At 41.5% G+C, this 18,745-nt stretch overlaps 1 protein-coding gene across 1 annotated transcript; it reads right to left on the minus strand.

Moving 5' to 3' along the window:
* Positions 1-674: 674 nt before the first annotated feature.
* On the minus strand, positions 675-18,409 carry LOC119720759 (eukaryotic translation initiation factor 3 subunit G-like). Its single transcript, XM_038190591.1, has 10 exons — positions 18,299-18,409; positions 18,156-18,202; positions 14,457-14,548; positions 12,704-12,763; positions 11,501-11,605; positions 8,693-8,876; positions 6,310-6,420; positions 5,182-5,315; positions 3,239-3,345; positions 675-824 (listed from the first exon to the last, which is right to left on the minus strand). Exons 1-10 carry the CDS (start codon positions 18,313-18,315, stop codon positions 800-802), a joined length of 882 nt encoding a protein of 293 aa, XP_038046519.1. The 5' UTR covers positions 18,316-18,409; the 3' UTR covers positions 675-799.
* Positions 18,410-18,745: the final 336 nt, after the last annotated feature.

Raw genomic sequence — 18,745 nt, forward strand, 5'->3', positions numbered from 1 at the left:
ATTAGGCCAAAACAAAAAAGGCTTCGGTTTCAGGTGTGGAGCTTTTTTTTGTTCCCCTCCTTTTTTTGTCTTCAAATGTCGGCTGATGTTGCAGATGACGCTTCGATCCCCTTAAAAATCTCAAAAATATCCTTAGGGTGACCTCAGTAAGGCCATAAGGATTGAGAATTCTGCACCCACTTGCGATCTTGACTGACACAAACATTCTTCGGGAAATTTGGATAGTCAAGACAAAAATCTGAGAAAACGGTTACGTCAGACCATATAGTGACATCGACATCGTGCAAGTGCTGCCAGGCTGGTCATTAGTCTGCTCCCTTACATATTGCGCGCTAATTAAAAAATGTTTACAGGTTCTAGATACACTACCATCGCTCCCTCAGTCTGGCTTGAATCCAGACGCACAATTACAAAATTACAACACCATCTGCAAATGGTGCCCACTAAAATTCAGTGCAAAATATACGGGAGTCCAGAGAGGCCACATGAAGCTTATAATCGATCATAACCCCATCTAAAATCATGTTAAAATTGTGCAGCAGGATTCCAGTCAAACCAGTGAGTTTGGTGGTTTTGAGACATCATCTTACATTGAAAAAAAAACCCTTTTTAATATTGCTGACGCGCATGGCTATGGTGATGCGAGTGCAGACCAAAAACCAGAGACTTTTTTGGGCCTTAGGGTAAACAACATGTGACATAATTATGACTAAGAACAATAACACCATCCTCAAGTGTGTGAGCGTTGAATCCAGTGAGACTTTGGTTGCTTTCGTTGGCCCACTTACGAAGCTTTCATTTAATGTTGTGCAGTACCTGAGGGCCTGGTGATAGAAAAACACAATAAAGAAGGTATTTATGATTCACTTTTGTTGGGGTTAGTTTTGAAAATGGAAACTGAAATCAGGCAAAGTGAAGGCTCCATATGACTATGCTGAATAAACATAACCAGAGGTGACACATATTTCATGTTGGGTTTGACCTTTCACTGACATGATTTTTATACACACTTTATACTCGGTACTGCCTGAGGTCTTGCGAAACAATATTCAAGACGGCTCAAGCAGGACTCGAACCCATGACTTCCTATTGATCAGGGGCGTAGCAAGGTCATTTTGATTGGGGGGGGGTTCAAAATTTCTGGAAAAGGGCACTTGCACATCTGTGCTTAAATGTAGACACGTTTTGTTTTTCTCCGACACTTGGGGAGGGGGGGGGGCTGGTACTCATCTGTCAATGGGGGCGCTGTTTAAAACCGACAATTATGCACAATAACAGACAATTTATGGTGTTTTTCAGGGCGATACATTTCAACAAATGGCATCCGTAACGGCCGATGGCACAAAAAGGCACACCTTTTTTTTTTTAACAAAAGGGCACTTGTTCAGGAAAAAAGGGCACTTGTTAACAAAAGAAGGGCACTCTTTCACAAATATTGGGGAGGGGTGGGTAAGTACTGGTGAAAAAAAGAGCAATTTTTCAAGATATTGGGGAGGGGGGGGTTGTTAAATACACCCCCCCCCCCTCCCAGCTTCGCCTATGTTGATGTAATGACTCTGCAGTCTGCATGCTAACTAAAAAGGACTTCCAAAGGAGTGATTTGGATGTTTATCGGCAGCTGCTCACTGTTTCAGAAATACCCATCCAACAAACACTAGGCATTTTCTTAAAGGTCTTTTGCAGTTATCCAAAAAGTATCTGACAACATGTTTTTCGAAAATCTTACTTGGTTTAAATATAGTAAATGTTAATAAACTCCCTGTGAACTTATTCTTTCTGGCAAACTGTCGTTTTGAAGAAAACAACAAAAGAAGGTCATTTCCAAAGATGCGTCAAGTAACACATTTTTTGAAAATTCCGTTAGTAGTTGGTTTGTAATTCGGGAATCCATGAATGGGTGAAGGGCAAGCGTTGACACAATGTACATGCCCACAGGGTTGCTGTTATTCATCAGTTCAGTGCGTGACATCGCGTAGCTGCGATCAGCTGATTGAGAACGTGTCCCGGACGCTGATTTCAAGTGCAGTTCAAAACGTGACTCGCCAACTTTTGAAAGGAAACCGAGATCCCAGAGCATTGTTTTCTTGGTTAGTTGTTAAGTACCCGTCTTTAGATTTTGAGCCATTTTGTTGCTTCAAATGAGAAGAAAAAAAATGCACAAACCAGAAATGATCTACCCTACCTTTAAAGCTATAGTCCATCATTTGTAATTAGTGCATTTTGTTCGTTTGAAGCAACAAAAGTGTTCAAAATCTAATGAAGGATACTGAACAACTAACCTGATGAAGTTTCAGCTAAGCTTCAGCTGTATATTCCGAGAAAAGCAGCATTCTAAGATCTCAATTTCAAATCAAAAGTTACTGAATCATGTTTTGAATAGTTTTGAATTGCAGCTATACGCGGCGTCGCGCACTGATCCGACGAATTATAACAACCGCGCGCTGCGCTGAATAACAAAACGAACTACTAATTTAAATTTTCCTACGGTGCTTCTTAAGAATCACTGTTGGAAATACATTCTTTCGTTGATTACTTCAAAATGACAGCTTCCCAGAAAGAATAATTTCACAGGGAGTTTAGTTCCCTTACTATCTTTCAACCAAGTTTGTTTTTCAACAGTAATTACGCCAGTTACTTTTCGGATGGCTGCAAATGATGGACTATAGCTTTAAAGCAAACTTTGAAGTGTTATGAAGTGTCTAGTAATGCATAGCCTTTAGTCAAGGCGCACGTGCCTACCCGGACGCGTGGCGCCCCAGATTCTGGCACGAAAAAAGACCAGTCGAGTGGAGCTAATCATTATTCAATTTTTTCAAGTAATATGATCCATGCATGTATGCGGATATATATGACCTAATCACCACGAACAAGCCATTTTTGAGGTGATGACACGCACGCGCCCTCGAGCACGCGGGCCACACGCGTTCTAAAAAAACAAGACGTGTGCGCATTCACAACATGTCATGCAATATGCATAAAAATTTGTCTACTAAATCGGTAGACAAATGTAAAGAAAAGCATAAGCGCTCTCCACTAGCTCGTGCTTGTCTTTCTATGTGCTAGTTTTTTACGTGCCAGTATCCTGGGTGCGTCACATGTCCGGATAAGCGCGTGGGACTTGACTAAAGGCTAAGTAATGCAAGGATGGACAGCCATGCTTCCAGTTTGTACAAATGATGATCAAAGAAGGTATGTTATTGTGACTGTTAACTTGTGGAGTGCAACATGGGGTACTTACTTGGCCCATTCCACTTTCAGGATGAGATGATCGTACCCAAACCCTGACACACCACGGATGGCGTTCGCAGCACTATCTTTGCCGTGGAAATTGATGAAGGCGAAACCCTGTAAAAGAGGGGGTAACATTTGTGACCTACTGAGGAAAAATGAGGAATGTCCCCCAAAACCTCTTTTTGAGAAATCGACGCCTGAAGTCGGATATACTAGAAAAATCATGTCAAGATCGATATTGATTGTTTTGTATTTTTGAGTAGCCAAGGTATCCAAGATTCAAGCTATGCATTTTTGTTGCAAAAAAATACCCACAAAAGTGGAAAATCTGAAGAACGTTTTTCACTGCCGTTGGAGGCGCAATGGGTGTCTTTTTTTTTTTCAAAGCCGTTTTTCTCGAAATGAGGTTTGCGAAACTTGGCAGGACACTGCTGACGTTCCTGCGGCACATCTTTGGTATAAATTAATGTAAAAGCTACAGAAATAAATGTGGTATCAGTGGAAAGCAAATGTCGCTGTAATATGATGTAAACAACGTGAAAGGTCAAAGGTGGGGTTTATTCCTCATTATGCTATGGCAGGTCACATTTGTAGACAATTTGGAGATAATGAGTGTAAAATGATTCCTCGCATCGCAATGTTGAATTTTGTACCAATTTCAAGACACCAGACAACTACATGTTTTCAATGTATCAGTCCTGTGTTTTGTAAAGTTCTTTGATGGGAATAGTTCCAGTAAACTATCCTGAGAATGTCTTTATAAAATAAGATAATTGAAATGTCAACTGGCTTTAAAACCTTCAATACCAAAACCTGGAAAACCTTAGGGGGATCTCAATACAAAATAAAAATTTAAAACTAATTTGGAAACAAAAACCTTTTAAAAAATACACTGTAATTTTGAATAGAATTCTTTGTTGTTAGTTTCTGGCTTCCCAGCATTCTCCTAAATCTACCACTTACTGACACAAACAGTATTTACCCAAGCCCTTCATTTTTCATTGTGTGATTTACATATCTTCGCTGCAGTGTAACAAGGTCGTAACTGGATTCTGCAACAAAGTCGTATCTCGCACAAATACGCTCCCTGCCACAAACGTCGTATCTCGACGTCCATTGACATTTTGTGTAAATCCGGGTTATTTTAAAGGGAAAATACAACAGTTGCAAACATCGAAAATTAAAACTACCAAGTTGTTACGAAATACCTTACTAGGATGTTGGTAAATGACAGTCTAAAGCATCATGTAAAATGAGGGCACCTGGTGTGAAGTCATTTTCAATAAAAAAGCTACTTTTGTATGCTTTTCCAACGGTGGTCGGGCGACCACCGTTGGAAAAACCTGACTATTTTTTAACTACTGCTCCAAATTTACCATTTTTTTCAGTCCAAATATTTGTTTGCTATTGGTTCCATGTTCATGAACGGGTGCAGGCCAGATAGACTGGTTCCTTTACCTTACAATTTTCCGGCATTTTTTTTTATCCATTTCATCTTTAGTGGAGTCAGGGAACCAGACTACTTGAACTTTTTTTTTCCATGGTTTTTCCAGCATTTTCGAACACAAAACTTCAAACATGTCAGTGTAACAATATTTGATCTATTATACTAATCCCACAAATAGTTCATTCTGAAAATGACAGCAAAAGCCAATGATGTACATTCCCTTTAAGTGAGATATGACCTTTTGACATTCTAAAACTTGTGTTTCACGTAAATGCTACTTCAGGAGGTACATGTACGACCTTGATGCAATGACGCAACGATATGACAGTGTGTAACACTGTTATGAAAAATATTCAATGAGATTTCATTTTTCCGAGTTGTAGGACAAAAAGTAGGAAAAAGTAGAAACTTCAAGGGAAAAGTAGGAAAAGTACGAATACTTGAAAGCCTGAGTAAGTTTAGCTTGATCAATCAAAGCGATTGTAAGTTGGGAAGGGTTATACCTTTGACCGGCCTGTGTTTTTGTCCATGGCTAGGTAGATGCGTTGAATGGGACCAAACGAGTGGAACAGGTCTTGCAGGTCGGCTTCGCGGGTATCCTCCGAGAGATTGGTCACGCGGATCGTGGTGCCCTGGTCTGTGTCAAGATGAAGAAATGAGCCAGAAAAATAGGTTTGAAGAATGTTGTAAAATGATGAAAGAAAATAAAATTTTGGTTTGGTGCTCAATCAAGTCATCCTGCCAAGCTCAAAGTTTAACCAAACCACTGAATGACATACAAGTCTTTTTTCTTAAATCTATCTCTGATGATGAAATCAAAATGTTCTTATATAAGTACTCATTTGACCACCAACGATTTTAGAGTTAGTTGAAAAAAATAACAATAACACTAGTACACAACGATTTCAGTGTAAGATGAAAATATAACAATAACACTAGTAGTAGCACAGTGTCTTTTTAAGCATCAGTGCTGTGCATTTGTCTAATGATTAAGTGTATGATAATATAATGGTACGCAGATTTTATGAATCCCCAAGAAATTTTGGCTTTTTGCACATCCTTGCCTGTTAACTCAGGATTTTGTGCTGACAAGTAGCACAGACGGTTTGCACTAGCGCTGTACAGAGTGAGTAAAAAAACGAAAGATTTCTTTCAGTACAAGAATCATTCAAATCACTCATGCACTTTTCAAGTTACGGCATTTTACCACCGTTTTAAAGTTCTGTCCACGGATCACTAAAAGGTGAGCGTTCTTTCAGTAAAACTTAAACAATTCACACACATCCTTATGTGATTTGTTTTCGTTTCGCTGAAAGAATACTTTCATGTTGTACCTTTTTGTGATCTGTGGACAGAACTTTAAAACGGTGGTTGTGTTTAAAATTCCGTAACTTGAAATTTACATGAGTGATTTGAATGATTCTTGTACTAAAAGAAAGCTTATGAATTGGGCTTTCGTTTCCTAGATTGCTACATGCAGAACTTCACTAAAACAATGGTCCCGACATTTGGGTTTTGTTTTACTCGCCCTGTATACGGGATGGAGATCATACATGCAGAATTCCACGACTTAACAAAACTAATAAATTTGAGTGCTTGTGGGTCACTTTGGGGTCCTTGTCTGTGGTTACCTCTCTTCGAATCCATGGGAGTGACTTTTCTCTGACCCGATGCATCGCGAGCGCTGGGTGGGACGTATTTGCCTCCTCCAGCTCCGGCTGCCTTCTTAGCAGCATCTGCACCTGTGTAAATCAGGATAAATAATAACTAGTTGACTGATAATATATCAGAGCATGGGCGAGTGGTTAGGGTTTGGGACTCCTGATCAGAGAGCTGGGGGTTCTAATTCAGCTGTTGGTTATTGTCCTTAGGCAAGCCACTTTATCCCAACTTGGCTCTCCTGCCTGATGTATGTAATTAGGTACCAGCATAAGCTGTAGGACTGGCATCACATCCAGGGGGAAAACACAGATTCTAAATCATTCCATTTTAGGGAGTGAACGAGAGCAATATTTAATTCATAAGAAACTTCAACCTATCACCACTGGTAATAAATTGTATTACACTGTGCTTAGTCACTGAAGAATCAATCCAACAATCAGTTTCGGGTGCTACATTGAGTAATAGGCGGGGTGGTTTCAGGTACTAAGGAAGTCTTCTTATCGAGTCCACTTCACAACAAGCTTGACTAAAGCGTCAATCCATATCTTACATGTACATGTAACTCATAGGTGCAATGGTCCAGATTTAGCCCATTCATTGGCACGTAAAAAAAAAATTTCAAGGTTATCGCGGAAAAAGTTGAGGGGGGGGGGACGGATTCCACCCCCATCAACTTTTTCCGCGATAACCTTGAAATCCGATAACCTTGCGCATACCAAAAACATAAAAATGATACCAAAAACATAAATATCGGACCACAGGTTGCCGCACAGCGAAAAGTTTTCCGGCGCTATGCGCCGTGAAAACTGAATTTTCCCGTATACGTCGTGTACACAGAGCAGAATTGCCATTCGTACATATGAATAATTAATTTGCCATAATTCCAAAACCCTTTGACCTATAGTCATGAAATCTCTTGCGTATGTTTATGAAGAGATGCTCTATGCATGTACTGAGTTTCAAAATTTTTCGTCACTCGATGGCCGAGATCTTAGGGGGGGAGGGCAAAATCCCCCCCCCCCCTCGGCTAGTACTATCAGAAAGAACTGCCCAGCTAACAAGTGACGGGGAGTTAGACAGTCAGTCAGTGAATGAATGAAATGGGTGTGAAGAGGACACTGGGCTCACCAAACAATAACATAAAAAGATTCTTTAGCCCTAACCGCCCTGAATCCTTCAAAATCCTCTTTGCCAAAGTGGATGAATTTGGAGGATTGAGGTTACATGGCAAAAGTGCGTTACTGATTTCATAGGATGCACTTTGTCAAGGTCTTGGGCCGGACCTTTTGTTGTTTTTGCTCAGCCATGCATAAATACAGGCCTGGATTATGCTTGAAATCCTCCGTACTGCTCCAGGATGTCTCTGACCAAGCCCCAACACATTGACAGTCACTGCCGCAAGTTTTTGCAGGATTCAGGCAGTGGTTACCCCTCCACGGACCACATTCAAGAAATAATGGAGGAATTTGCAGGATTGAGGCTATATGCTATTTTTCCATGAGGCCAATTGGAGGATTGTGCAGGATTGAGGCTACATCCTAGCAAAAAGGCCTAGGGAGTTAGGGTTAACCCTAAAAGGGCGGATTCCGGCCCCCCCCCCCTCCTTCAACTTTTTCCGCGATAACCTTGAACAAAATTTTTTTCGCACCCCGAGCTGTTTTGACTTTTTAGCCTCGAGCCTTGCGCATCTTTTGATACCAAAAACATAAAAATCGGACCACAGGTTGCTGCGCAGCGAGAAATTTTCCAGCGCCACGCGCCGTGAAAACTGAATTTTCCCGTATACGTCGTGTACACAGAGCAGAATTGCCATTCGTACATGTACATATGAATAATTAATTAGCCCCCCGGCTGAGAGATGGTCAAAATAACCCGGCCCTTTTAGGGTTAATATCACAGAAGTTTTCAAAGCATGAAATCTGATGAAAAGTCAAAGTCTAGCAGGCCGCAATTATTTTTTGCAGCAACCAAGTATAGTCAATGACAATAATGCATATCCAGAGCCATGAATCAGCTTGATCAGGAAAAAAATAAAATCATTTCACCAATCATTAGGACTTGATTAAACACAATTTCAGAAGGAAAACTCAATTCGGGGGGGGGGGGGGGGATGTAAAATTTCTGGGAAATCGAACTCCAAACCTGCGGCATTTTGACCAGTGAACTTAGCTTAATAGCAGGCCACAATTCTACCATGATCTCCAACGGCAATTTAAATATATAACGTTATTTCAACGTTATATCTCATATATAATTCAATCAATCTAGGATATGTTTCACGCATGGGTATTAAGGTAAATAACTGTACTAGCCCTCAGAAGAAAAATTCGACAGCGGGCCATGTATTCTTACTTTCATCTGCCCCCTCTGCTCCATCAGCCCCGCCCCCTTGGAGGAGCTTCTCTTGCAGGGGTTCCAGCGAGTCCTTGTAAGGACACTTGGTGGTCCAGTGGTCGCCTTTGCAGACCCGGCACATGACCAGTCGCTGGCTCTGCAGTTTCTTCAGGGCGTCGTCTTCTTGCTGGTTGGTGCCGTCCTGGGTGTGAGAACGAGAAAGCAAGTCCAAAATCAGAGGCCGAACTTCTACATACTAAGTAAGTCTGGCACGAGCCAATATGGCCCATCAGGCCGGCGTTTATCCACTTCCTTAGCATGAAATGACTGAGAATATTTCTATTCCCCCTGGATGGGATGCTGGTCCTTCGCAGGTTACTCCCAAGCTAATGCCGATACCCATTTACACTCCTGGGTGGAGAGAGGCAAGTGGGGGTGAAGTGCCTTGCCTAAGGACTCAATTATGATCAACAGCTGGATTTGAACCCCTGACCCTCTGAGCATGAGTTACGAAACCAAACAAATACGGCAACACTAAAACATTAAAACACAAAACGTTCGACAACACGCTTAGCTGCCAACATTTCAAAATCCCAATTAGTAATCAACCCGCGCGGTCATTTTCAACTTCTCGTTTTATTACAAGCTTTACCAACATCGAGTACAGGTACATGGTTTACATGTACACATACATGTGCATACCCTTCTTGTTGTGAATAATAATGTACTGTAGGCCAAAAGATAATTTAAAAAAAAAAAAATTAAAAATTAAAAAAAAAAAAAAAAAAAAAAATTAAATTAATTTTGTTTTAATGTCTGTATTTGTTTGATGAAGTCAAATAAATAATAACATCAATAACATGTGCGCATATTTTTTTGGAGATGCATGCTATCGATGTTGAGTTTCGAGTTCGTATCATGGTTTTACACACAATGATCTATGGCCACCGTATGCAATAGAAATATCCCGCCAACATACCTTGCAAACGCATGCTGATTTATCTTTTCTGTCCGTTGTGACAAACTCAAACTCTATTACCAATTATTCCAACCATACTCTTATTAAATTCCATGATTAAAATCTCGAACTGATGGGTCTCATCCCGGCAATAAGTGACCAAATGTGCTCACGATCGTCACTGAAAAGTACTCACATACAGTACACACAACCACACATCCATGAGATGCACACAAATGACACACCATTGAAAAACAGTTTTAGTCTGGTCCTCAAGTACTCCACTGCGCACACTGCATTGATGTCTATCAGGTGCTTGACTGCATTCTTATTAGACTTGTCACCAGTCCATCCATTATCGCGACATTTCGCCAGAAGTTTTCGGTAAAAAACGATACTTTCCTTCTTTTTTTTTTCGTTAGGTAGAAAATTGGAAATTCATAATGTTTTGGTGGCAAATCGTATTTTCGTAATTTAACAAACAATTCGTAATAATTACGAAAAAATCGTACTAGTTGGCAGCTATGAACACGGTGCAAAATGAGGCATGGGCAGAAGTAAATCACAAGTCAAATCATAAGTCCGGTCACAAGTAACAGGGATTAAACATCAGCAAAGGAATGCATCATTCAGTCCAGCAGCTTGTGTTTACACAAGATTTGGTATCTTGTAATTGGCTTGTGACTACTTGTGAGGACTTGTGACGATTGACTTGTGACTACTTGTGAGGACTCGTGAGGACTTGTATTGAGCTTGCGACTACTTGTGAGGACTTGTTGAGGGCTTGTGATGACTTGTGATGGGATAGTGACTACTTGTGAGGACTTGTGATGGACTTGTGACAACTTGTGATGGGCTTGTGACAACTTGTGATGGGCTTGTGACGACTTGTGATGGGCTTGTGACGACTTGTGATGGGCTTGTGACTACTTGTGAAGACTTTTGATGGGCTTGTGAGGACTCGTGGGGACTTGTGATGGGCTTGCGCCTACTTGTGAGGACCTAACCACTTGTGAGGACTTGTGATGGGCTTGTGACTACTTGTGAAGACCTGTGATGGGCTTGTGAGGACTCGTGGGGACTTGTGATGGGCTTGCGCCTACTTGTGAGAACCTGACCACTTGTGAGGACTTTTGATGGGCTTGTGACTACTTGTGAAGACTTGCGATGGGCTTGTGAGGACTCGTGGGACTTGTGATGGGCTTGCGCCTACTTGTGAGGACCTGACCACTTGTGAGGACTTGTGATGGGCTTGTGACTACTTGTGAAGACTTGTGATGGGCTTGTGAGGACTCGTGGGGACTTGTGATGGTCTTGCTCCTACTTGTGAGGACCTGACCACTTGTGAGGACTTTTGATGGGCTTGTGACTACTTGTGAAGACTTGCGATGGGCTTGTGAGGACTCGTGGGGACTTGTGATGGGCTTGCGCCTACTTGTGAGGACCTGACCACTTGTGAGGACTTGTGATGGGCTTGTGACTACTTGTGAAGACTTGCGATGGGCTTGTGAGGACTTGTGATGGGCTTGCGCCTACTTGTGAGGACCTGACCACTTGTGAGGACTAGTGATGGGCTTGTCAGGACTTGTGGGGACTTGTAATGGGCTTTAACTACTTGGGATGGGCTTGTGAGGACTTGTGAGGGCTTGGGAGGACTTGTTGGGACTTGTTTGGACTTGAGATTGTTTCTATTTGTGAGGAACTGTGATGGGCTTGACTACAACACTCCAGGAGAATGCTGAGTGTGGAGTGGATTTTGCAGTGCATCCACAATCTTGTTGAAGGTAAATTTTTGTCAATTTCATCCCCTTCCAAACCACTGGATTTTATTCTGGACTTCATTGTTTGGAAGTTTAAAGGAGACTTACATCCTTGGCAGAGACGAACTGCATGAAGACGTCGTCGGCTATGCCTGTGGTTGTGACGCTTGGACCATCACCGTCTTCTGAAGCCTGGCCAAATTTTGTCCAGGACTGAAAGTGAACAAGAAAAGCAGGAAAAGTTTAGTCAAGACCTTTTTGATTCAGTTAACCCTAACCCTGCCAGAGGCAACACAGTTAAAAGTAAAGTCCGTCACAAAACAATGCGGCCCATCAGGCCGGCGTTTATCTCCAGTTTGAGCAGCATGAAACGACCAAGAATTTTTGTCTATTCCCCCTGGATGGGATACTAGTCCACCACAGGTTACTCTATAGCTAATGCCTGTGCCCATTTTGTCACCGGTTTCAAGAAGGGACGGGCATGTGGATTTTGAAGAAAAACCGTTTTGGAGATAATCGCAACAGAAGTTTCTCCGTCTTTAAAACTGCAAAAACTACTAATTTGCAACAACTTTATGCAATAAGAAAACCATAACGTAATTCTTTGATAGGTAAACTTTAATTTGAACCCATTAATTATGATTAATAGAGTGGCTAATAAGCCAAAATTAATTAGTAAAGATGCCCGTCCCTTCGTGAAATCGAAAATCTCACTGTTCCACATTTACGCCCTTCTTGTTTAATGTGCTTTTCCATAGGGAAGGGCACGCGTGTTCGATTACGCGCGCGCATCTGAGAATGTAACAAAGATGCCCGTCCCTTTGTGAAATCGAAAATCTCCTGTTGACCTACTTTTACGCCTCTCCGTGCAATACGTTTTGTACGTGTTCAAGGGGCAGGCATGTTCGCGTCTCTTCGTGAAATCGCAAAATGCAATTATTGAGATGCCTACCCCTGGCGTCATTAATGTTATTCAGGAATTAATGATGTTTTGCTTACGGAAACATGTCAGAATGCTTGAGTACCATGTTTTAAAGCAAAATAGTAAAAAAAATTCGAAATCGAAAAAATTGTCAATTTTGACATGCCCGTCCCTTCGTGAAACCGGTGACAATTTATGGGTGAGTTCAAGTAGCTTACCCGGATCCACCCGGGTTAGCCCCGTGCCGTTCGATTAGCTCTGACGGCAACAGCAGACTAAGAGTGTCCATAGGGAAGGGATAGCAATTTTCGATTCAATTTGGAGTGGTTTTTTTTTGGGGGGGGGGGGTTAAAAAAATGTCACTCTTTGCAAAAAATCCAATGGTTCACCTTTCTCAATGCTATGGTCTTGGATGTTTTTCTCTTCTCAATCTTGAAGGTTCTCACAACCTGAACGAGAAAAAAATTAAAAGACTTGCAAATTTAATACTTGCTAAACAGACCAGCTGGAGTTTTAACCAATCAGAATCCTCATTAGCCTTCAAAGTTGGCATGTTTACCGGCAGCTGCAGGTTTCAGTTGTGATTCTGCTATCCAACACATTTATCACATTTTCAAAGAACATGAAACATTTAAAGGGCATATACAACATTTGCAAACATCGAAAAATAAAACTACCAAGTTTTTACGAAATACTTTACTAGGATGTTGGTAAATGACGGTATAAAGCATCCTGTAAAATTATGGCACCTGGTGTGAAGTCATTTTCAAGAAAATAGTATTTTTGTATACATTTCCAACGGTGGTCGGCCGACCACCGTTGGAAAAACCTAACTATTTTTCATTTTTACCATTTACCATTTTTTCAGTCCAAATTTAATTTGCTATTGGATGTTCATGAACGGGTGCAGGCAGGCTAGACAGGTTCCCTTACCTTACAATTTTCCGGCATCTATAAATATTGATCTATTTCATCTTAAGTGGAGTCAGGGAACCAGACTGCTTGAACATTTTTGTTTTTCTTGGTTTTTCCGGCATTTTCGAACACAAAACTTCAAACATGTTAGTGTAACAATATTTGATCTATTACACTAATCCCTCAAATAGTTCATTTATGAAAACTACAACAAAAGCCAATGATGTACAATGTACATTCCTTTTAAGGTAAAGGTTTTTGGAACAAGTCTGATGATTCTTATGCATTTCTGGCAACTTTTACCCAGATATGAAATATGCTACTTTCAGATTACAATAATGCATTAAAAACCATAACTCTCTATAAGCATTTTTGCTAGGATGCAACCTCAATCCTGCAAAATCCTCCAACTGCCTCTGTGTAAAAATTTAATTCAGCCTCAAGCCTCCAAAATCATCCGTTATTTCTTGAATGTGTTCCTTGGAGGGGTGACCACTGCCTCAATCTTTCAAAATCCTCCTGCAATCACTGTCAATATGGTTAGGCAGAGCTAGTGACATCCTGGAGCAATGCGGAGGATTTCAAGTATAATCTAGGCCTAAATTTATGCACGGCTGAAGCCAAAAAAAATAATACATGTAGTTCTGCTTCCAGTTACCCTACCTACATGTTCCCTGCTTTGACAGCCCCATCATAAATTTTTGGGGGGCAAAATGAGGGGGAAAAAACTTGAAAACCATCAATTACTACCATTTTACCCTTGACTACACGCAGGCACCTCCATATGATCGTACACACACAAAAATTGCCCCCCCCCCAAAAAAAAATCTCTACCTGCCTACCCTATTTTCAAATGCCATGTAATCGGAAGCAGAACTTTGGGTGTTTTTTTTTTTGGCCTGAGCATAAATAACACAAGCTCCGGCCTAAGATCTTGACACAGTGCATCCTCCAAAAGCAGCCACACATTTTTCCCATATTAGCCTCAATCCTTGGAAATTCTCAACTTATGCAAGAAGGATTTTGGAGGATTTGGGAAGGTTAGGGTTAACCAGAACAGCCAAAACACAAACAACCCTGAAAATTACCAAGGAATTTCTTGCCAGATCTTCTCTCTCTAAACACATTTGTTACATTTCTGCACTTGTTAAAAAGCATACAGCTGAAGCAAATCCTGCATATCTGATGAAGAAATATATTTATTTTCAAGTCAAGTAGTAGGCCCACCTTCAGGAGTTTGCCGTCATCGTTCCTTTTGTAGTCGATGATTTTCTTGATGTTGCCATCGTGGATGACCTCTCCATCTGGAACATGGTGACCTACACGATTCAAGAAAAAAATTCTGCAGTCACTTCGGACAAACTTTCTCCAAATTTCCCATGAAAATTACAGTATCACAAGACATCTAGAGGTAGGGAATTTGAATTTGGCAATGAATGTTTGGCTGGTGGCTGTTTCCTTTTTAAATGTTATTTAAATGTTATTTTCACGGATGTGAAACAGCCGTCGCATCGCAACTCGCGCGCCTGAGCGACAAGATCGATTTGCATAAATGCGACGTCACAGCTTTGGTGTCATCGCTTCTTACATTCAAAATTGCTGCCATCAACAGACAATTTTCGTGGGCACATGAGCTCCAGAAAGATTTCTCAAAAAATTGGATATTAGGACACCTTAGCATCCTTGAGGAGAACAGCTGAGACATCATAGAATACAACCATATGTAAGAAAATCTTCGCCTTTTTTTGACAAACCCCTCAGTTGTGGGGAGAACCTGGCGTGTGGCTAGGATGAAAAGTGAAATTTCCCGTTCAATTCCGAGTGCTCCCCTCGCGATCGTGAACGTGTTAAATTTCCAACTACTGAAAACTTAGCGAGCGCCCTGCATCGATCATGATAATGAGTGGACTGGATCTCATTTGTAAACACAAGTACATTTCGAACGATGATAGGGAGTCAGGAAATAGGGCAGTTTTTTTATCAGCGGAAACCAGTTCAAGCTAGTTCCCGTTCCCAAGGCACAAACAACCCTGAAAATTACCAAGGAATTTCTTGTCAGATCTTCTCTCTTTTCGAACGATGATAGGGAGTCGGGAACTAGGGCAGTTTTTTGTTATCAGCGGAAACCAGTTCAAGCTAGTTCCTGTCTCCCTATCATCATTCGAAATGCACTTGTGTTTACAAACGAGATCCAGTCTACTCATTATCATAATCGATGCATCGCGCTCGGTAACGGAATCCCACTCGGGATAGGGGGACCATTGAATGAACCCTAGCTGGGCAACACCACATTGTTTTTTTCAAACACGAGTCGGAAATTTAACACGTTCACGATCGCGAGGGGAGCTCTCGGAATTGAACGGGAAATTTCACTTTTCATCCGAATCATAAGTAAACTTTAGTACCTCCATCTTATTCATCGATGTCTACTTGTACCTCTGGTAGCGTAGGCCCGCCCCTATCTAGTAATTTGGAGGCCGTTTTTAGGGTGAAATCTGATGTTTTTGTTGGGCAATGTTGGATTTTGGGTCAATGTGAGCATTGTGTCGCTCGGCATATATATGCGGATCGACTTGGACCCTACTAATACGCCAGACCATGTCTGAATGTTAAAAAGGCGATAAGTTGGGTCCAAGTTACTCGGACTAGCGTGTGGCCAGAGGTTCAGCGCAGCAATACCGCAGCCACAGTAGTGGGCCTACCTACACTCCATAGACTGTGCACGCCTTCCTTCACTATGAAGCAGCGCAGGAATGAAGTTGCGGTCGCTTAATCTGGCGACGTCGCTAGATTTAGGGCTGGTCCCGACCTAGACCCGTGAACGTGGCTATATACATAGCCACGCTTCAATCTATAGTAAAAACTCTCTATTGTTATCCGCGGTTACTAAGATGGAGTGACCATTCTAGTCGAATTTCGGCTACATTTGACAGAATATTTGCATACAAAAATGAGTTGTACAGAAAATCCAGCAGAATGTTTTTTTCGGCAGAATTATGAAGATGAAGGAAAATGAAAAAGATTAGAGAAATATGGCACATTTGATTCGAAAAACCTTCATTTATTGAAAGATCCCTGAAACAAATCAGTGCACAATGACAATGGACCAGCAATTATACTGGGTGATTTGGCAGACCTTCAAAGTGGATTTAGCAGAATTTTACATGGTATTACGGTCATCCTGATCCTGCTATGTAAGACAGTTAGTCGGGTACCCACTGGTGGGACTCCTACCGTTTTGCGCATGCGGAACTCGGGGTACCAGAGTTGTCATGCTTGTCTTTGATTTTCTGATCATTTTGAAAACGTTCGTTGTGACAAAGTTGTGCCATACTTTACATCAAATTTCTTGGCAATGACAGATCTAACACTCGCGTGAATTCACAGGAAGCCTAACAAGTTAAGTTCAAGTAAGTGATTTACGTATGGGCAAAATGGTAATCCTTACTTTTAGGACCCCTTTCCTATTATAAGGTTAAAAGACTCACCAAAACAGCTGACTAAATGACACTCAAAAGTGACATTCTGATATTTATTGACACATTTGAACATTTGGCAATGACACCTCTTGAATATCAGCAGGTTTAATTTTGTAGAAAGAGGGCAGGGTTTTGATTTATGAGGGGTTAAAGACGACGATGACAAACAGAAAATAAATTTAAAAAGCAAGATGGCGAACTGCAAAAAAAGGTAGGAAAGTCACATTTTCTTTGAAAGTGCTTTCTAAATTATAACTAACATGAGTTTGTCTGAAGAAAAAAGACTTCTTTAGCCTGCAAAAGTCACTTTGGTACTGGACAGTCATCTGCAAAAGTCAGTTTTGAACAGAACTCGTACAAAATAGAGGTGTCCTAAAAGTAAGGATTACCGGCAAAATTATACATGCATGTTCACGGGTCTAGTCCCGACCTGGCAATAAGGCGTGTTTCACTAGGCATCGTCTCGTTTAGACCCGTGAACGTGGCGTTGTATACAACGCCACGTTCTTGTTTCATTTCGAACCTGGCGAAATCGATCCGACATACATAATTCCGTATGGGTGTTGAGTACTCACCTAGAAATCTAAATTGGCCGTCCGATTGTTTAGGCTGTGTAATTTCGAAGAAATTTGCCCATCAGTAAAGACCCATACGAACGTGTAGAAATTAGATTTTAACCTGACCCTGACAAATAACCCCGGACGCGTCTGAGTCGCTTGGACAGATTGACGGCTGTTTCATGTCGCAACCCCGAAAAAAAAAACCCGCAGACGATTGGCTGCTCGGCTCATCTCGATCTCGTGTACAGTACGTGTGTGCACACACACGCGGGCGCACGTGCGACCGCGTGCAGTGCGGTGAGAGAGGAAAGGACTTGAAACTTGTCTAAAACGATGTCTGTTTTAGCTGCGACAGTAAACAGCCGTCGAATCATACGAAAATAAAACGCAATGCGCATGCGTCAGTTGGGAGAAAATGGCAGCTAGCAGTAGCGGACGGACTTCATGAACCGGGGCCAGAATTTTCCTCAATTTTCGTCAAATGCAAGTTTTGACGTACAAATAGAATTCAAGACAGCTTCATATGTGAGTACTTATTACATGGGCAAAATAACGTCCAGTGTGTGTAACGGAGGGAGTCAGAGGGACACGTTCGCCAGGTTCGAAAATAGACAACAGCGTGGCGTAGTTTACAAGCCACGTTCACGGGTCTACGTCTCGTTAATCACGGGGCAAAAAGAACACGCATTGTTAGACGCGGCAGAATTTTCAATGATTTTGGAATGACCGCATGATGACTTGGAAGTGCCAAAGTTTTCCCATTGACGATGTGTACACAGCAACGCGTGTAAAATTACAAGATGGCGCATATTACAGTGAAACACCTTATTTTAAATTTAATATTTTTTCACGAAAATAGTTAAATTGGTAAATCATATGCCACTCACCCTGTTCGCCAGCCTCGACTTGGTCAGCCCAACTTATCGGCTTATTTCTGTCAATTAAAACGACAAAACCGCATGTAATCAATAGATTTAAAGCTTCTCATAAACATCAAACCTAAATAATGTGGAAAAAGAAGGAAACTTACGTGTCTGCTATCGGCATATTGTAAAGATTTAGCTTCACTTTTCTCGAGCATGTCAAAAGTGCACACACATGCGCTGGCTAGACTGTGACTGAATGACGTCAATTTTTGTGTTCGGGAAAACGCGGGAAGGGGTCAGGAACCGGACTGTACAGGGTCCGATTTATGCCATAATTGATTTTTTTTGGGGGGGGGGGGGCTAGCCCGCTAGCCCACATACCATGCGCATGGCGGGTTGGCGGCAGGGATCTTGGGTCCGGGTGTGGAAATAAAGTAGTTTTAAAAGAAAATCGAAATCCAGACTGTTTTGAATCCCGGGACATTATTTCGTTTTACCGTTTTGGATTTCCTCAAAAACAAAAACAGTAAACGCACCGTTGACCGTTTTTTTGTTTTACAGTATTTTGTAAAACGGTCAAACGGTATTAGGTCACAAAAAACAATGACCTT

This window comes from Patiria miniata, unplaced genomic scaffold, assembly GCF_015706575.1.
Source record: "Patiria miniata isolate m_02_andy unplaced genomic scaffold, ASM1570657v1 HiC_scaffold_9, whole genome shotgun sequence".
NCBI classification, from domain to species: Eukaryota; Metazoa; Echinodermata; class Asteroidea; order Valvatida; family Asterinidae; genus Patiria; species Patiria miniata.